This window comes from Pterocles gutturalis, unplaced genomic scaffold (genome assembly GCF_000699245.1).
Source record: "Pterocles gutturalis isolate BGI_N339 unplaced genomic scaffold, ASM69924v1 scaffold36264, whole genome shotgun sequence".
NCBI classification, from domain to species: Eukaryota; Metazoa; Chordata; class Aves; order Pterocliformes; family Pteroclidae; genus Pterocles; species Pterocles gutturalis.
Window position 1 is genome coordinate 2,022 of NW_010131889.1, and position 4,366 is coordinate 6,387.

Here is a 4,366-nt window from a genome sequence, read left to right on the forward strand (position 1 = left end):
GGTTTCTGTTTGGACAGAATTTAGCCTGGGTTGACTGCCCATTACAAGAGCCAACAATGATCTCTTGGCTTATTAGTCATGTTTTATGTGTTGGAGTGCAGCTCTGTAATGGTACACACCAGGCTGTAAAGCTGACTCTCTCTCCAGAGTGCTGCGTCCTCCCGGTGGTGGGTCCAACTTTTCCTTGGGGTTTGATGAACCAAAAGAACAACCCGTGCGAAGGAACAAAATGGCATCCAGCATCTTTGGAACTCCTGAAGAAAACCCACCTTCCTGGGCTAAATCATCGGGTAAGAACATAGAGCTTTGTTTCCAGAGCTGCTGACATGCATTAATTTTTTTTTTTTTTTTTAATGTAAGTCTTGGACATAGATTTTGCAAGCAGATACCTAAGAGAATTGTATTTTGAATGTAATTTCTCCAAGATCATTAAGGCAAACATGTTTTAGTGTTCAGAGCAGCACTGATTTGTCTTGATTAATCAGAGGAGTTTAGCTTTGTGTTGTACTCGCAGCTGGGATTAAGCTTCCATTTTGGCAGCGCACTTCAAGTGTGGCTGGCCTTGGGAACCTGCTTTCCGTGGGTTTAAATTACATTCTCAGCTGCGTGAGATGCTGTTGTGTTGTAAGACAGTAATTTGTGACTCATTATCTGAAGGACCAGGACTTCTTAGAATGGTAAAGCTTTAATTTAGAAAAACAAAACAAACCCCCTCAAAACACCCAACCCCCCATATTTGTATTCTATTTATATGTTTGTATATAAAATGACTATTTATATTCTGTTTTCCCAGTAAGTTTATCTTGCAACCTGATTAGAACTAATCTCTGCTTGTAGGGACTAAGCCAGGTGAAACCAGAGAAGACTGTGAATCGTCTGGACCACAAAGAACAAACTCAACTGATGCAAACTATGGAGACTTTGTAGATCCGAAGGTCAGTACATTAGCTACAAAGAGCTTGATAATGGCACAATTCACGCTCTGTGTGCGATTGCTTTATCACCCATGCTGGCACAGTTGGAAGCGTTGTAGGATTTGAATCTGTTCTTTTCCTGAAGGTTCTCTTTGCCAAGCAGTAGTCTTACATACAGTATGTTGATGAAGGACTGGATTTTTCTAAAAGGACCCCTTTGTCCTGCTCTTAACTCTTCTTATTGATGAGACAGTGGTGTGAAATCTAGCTTCAGCCATATGTATAATTGTGTGTTTTAACAGATTTTACAAACAGTAGTTACCCACAACAAACTCTGTGTGGATCTGTTGACTGACAAAAGACTTGGTTTCCCATCCCAACTCAGTAGCATGGATGCTTGTTTTATTTCTGTTACTGTCTTTATAATAGCATCAGGTGTGTCCCTTTCTATATAAACTGTCTACTTGGTAGCAATATGTGGAGCATGGTTTGTAATATTAACATGGGGTTTGCTTGGTGTATGCTTGCATTTAATGGGGAAAAACAGGATGAAGAGTAATAATTCCTCTGAACTTGGAAAATCAGGAAGGGTAGACTAAGGTAGACTGCACTTGAATAAATTAAATTCTACAGGAAAAATAGAAACCTTGTTCTTTAAAGCTCTCCAGCTTTAGATTTTCTGAAAAGACCTGGGTGGGTAACTTGCTGATCGCAAATGTTGTGGCAGATACCTTTTGCCTCATGGGTTATAAACAGCAAGTTTTATTTTGATAATTGGCTTCCATCATCACTTTAACTCATTTTTGTTATTAATAGGCACTTTGAGCTATGAAATTGTTCTTTGTTGCAGAACAACATTTGTCTTGTTCCAATTTAGCAAATATAAGTGAGATTAAATTTATAACTGCTACTAGAGAAAACAAAAATAAACTGTTTTAGTCTAATTCTATTTTCTACTTAATTGTATTAAATACTGTGGTTCTGAGCTTTGCAAACAGGTTCTTCCAACGCGGAATACTTTAATTTTATAGAGTAGTTTCAGCTGCAAAAGGCAGAAGCCGGAGCTAATGTACTGTAGCCCAGTCTGAGACGTGGAGAGATCTATTTGCATGAGTTCCTATGCATTCATATCCTGATGACTGCAGTTTCACTATGTAATTAACAGTGTTAAATCTATGAAAGCTGATAAAACCTCATGCCATCGAGGAGCCTTGGCTGCTGCTGGAAGACTTTCTGTATCTTTGTGTCAAGTTGCAGCCTGTGAACAGATCCAGTATGAAAATAATGTTTGCTGTTTGTGTAGTGAAAGAAACTTTGTCGGCAACATTCCAAAAAACTGGGCCGTATGTCACAGATGAAGTTAAATATCCTGGATAGAACACAAGCTCTTGGCCTTGCTAACAGATAAGTGTTTGGTGTGGGAAGGAGTCGCTTAGAGGAAAGGGGGGGACACTGAGCCATTGCTAATTGCTTGCAGTATAACTTTCTTGTCACTACTGCTGGGCAGTTAGGGTGTTCAGTGCTGCCTAGTGTAGGATGCTGTATAGGATAAAGTGTTCTTGCCCATCTGCATCCTTCACAGTGTGGGAATAACAATACTAATCTGCAGAAATGTGTGTGCGGAACCCTCCAGGCCACTCTGATGTCTGTCCCTAAGAGCATGTCTAAAAGCGCTTTGTTGGGTCTGTCACTCAAAGTGTTTGTAAATAGAGCAGCGTGCCAACCAGCATGGTCATAGCATGGGGTGTTGAGCACCCTCTCGAGGGAGGGGGAAATGTACCTTGTGAAGTGTGAGATGTAATGTGTTTGTCTCTCTTCTAGGGAGGAAACTGTGGTGGTGAAACTTCTGGTGAGTAACTCCTTCAGACTCTTGTACTAAAAGCCTTTTGCAGTTGGGTGCTTTTGAAAGAGGAGATGATACAGGATATATAAATGGTCGTGTATTAGGAGAGAGGCAGCTTGGGGTTGCTCCTTGAATCCATCGAATCAATAAAGCGACCTGACTACTTCACTGGAACTGTGGATATGGCATGAAATGGCAGAGTGCCTGTTAGTCATCAGGTTAAAAATGAGAACAGTCCTGTTCAGTTATTTTGCCAGCAGCAGTTGGTGTCAAGATTTAAGTACTTATAAGGCAAGACAGATGCCATCTTGCAAAGAGTTCAGCGATTGAAAGACTATGCTGCTGTTACAGTAGCTTACTGTTAACTAGTACAGTCAACTTAATGGATTTTAGTTTAGCAATTTACTTCTTTCCTATTCTCTTCTCATACAGCAAACACTGCATTTACAAAAATAATCAAAACCAGCTGCTGCATCTGAAGGTGTCTGCATTAACTAGCTTTTAAGTTCCTGTTGCTTTTTAAATGCTGATTTTTGCCACGGAAGTTCATATGCATGCTGCATATTTAATGAAAACAGAGGCACTTCCCCTGGCAGCATGCATGTTAACCTTGAAGTGTTTTTTCTAGCTCTGAGGCTGGAAATCTCTCCTTTGTAAGATTCACCTTCAGAATAGCTTACTTCCTGATGAGTGATGTGTGTGCTGACCGGGTACTTTCTCAGTGCTACTTTCAACACCTCAGAGACTAAAGCCATTAGCAGTTCATGTCCTGAAAAGACTTCTGCTGGGAGGGTGAGAGTTTTTCCAGAATGTTTTTAACTACTTCTTAAGGGGCATCTGTGACCAAAATAAGTCTTGCTTCTTTAGCAAGTACACTGCTTCTAATCAAACTAGAAAGGCTTCTTTGGTATTTCTTTCCCATGTCTGTGTGATCTTAATTAGCACTGTAGGCATTTTAGAGTTTATGCCTCAAGTAGGAGGATGTGGTTTGGTAATCGAAGTAATCCGCTGCAAGGGCTCTGCTGCTGCTCCTGGTGTTTGTTTAAAGCAGCTCACCATGGGGTCAGATGAGAGCCTGCAAGCAGCAGTGAGGCAAGAAGAGATGGATGGGAGGAAGCAGAAATAGCGCTGCCTGGGTTATCAGCAGCTGACTGAAACTTTGAGTACAGAGTGATATTCCTGACTCTTGGATAAAGTTCACATTTTCACAGGTGTCATATTTGTTGGCTTTTGTGTTCTTTCTGGTAGGTGACAGTGAAAGAAATTCTTATTAAGTACCAAGTAAATGTATGCTGGGAGGTGATTTAAAAAAAAAAAAAAGTGTTACTGGAAAGTAACTGGGGTTGTTTACTGTTGTGGCTATGACTGAAAATTAAATTTTTGAAGATAGTCATGAAATAAAAATGACAGGCATAGGTTTGAATGTTAAACTCCCACTGATGGTACTTAGGAGTAGAAAGTTAATGCTTCCTGGAAATGGTGCCTGTGGCAGATAGCTGAGAATCTGGATGGATTGTTAAATTAATTTCTGCCATTGATAGCTTTGGGTATCATAGCTTAATGGAGAACAGAGTCTTGTTGAGCCAGCTGTGTCGCTCCACTGCTTGAT

The 4,366-nt window shown here is 40.4% G+C and overlaps 1 protein-coding gene across 1 annotated transcript in view; it reads left to right on the forward strand.

The window, feature by feature from the left end:
* Positions 1 to 229: 229 nt before the first annotated feature.
* The window catches only part of HN1 (hematological and neurological expressed 1), a 7,936-nt gene continuing 3,799 nt past the window's right edge, over positions 230 to 4,366 (forward strand). Inside the window, exons 1-2 of the mRNA XM_010080745.1 lie at positions 230 to 290; positions 838 to 939. Of these exons, the coding sequence (XP_010079047.1) occupies positions 230 to 290; positions 838 to 939 (163 nt within the window). The remainder of the gene's footprint in view (positions 291 to 837; positions 940 to 4,366) is intronic.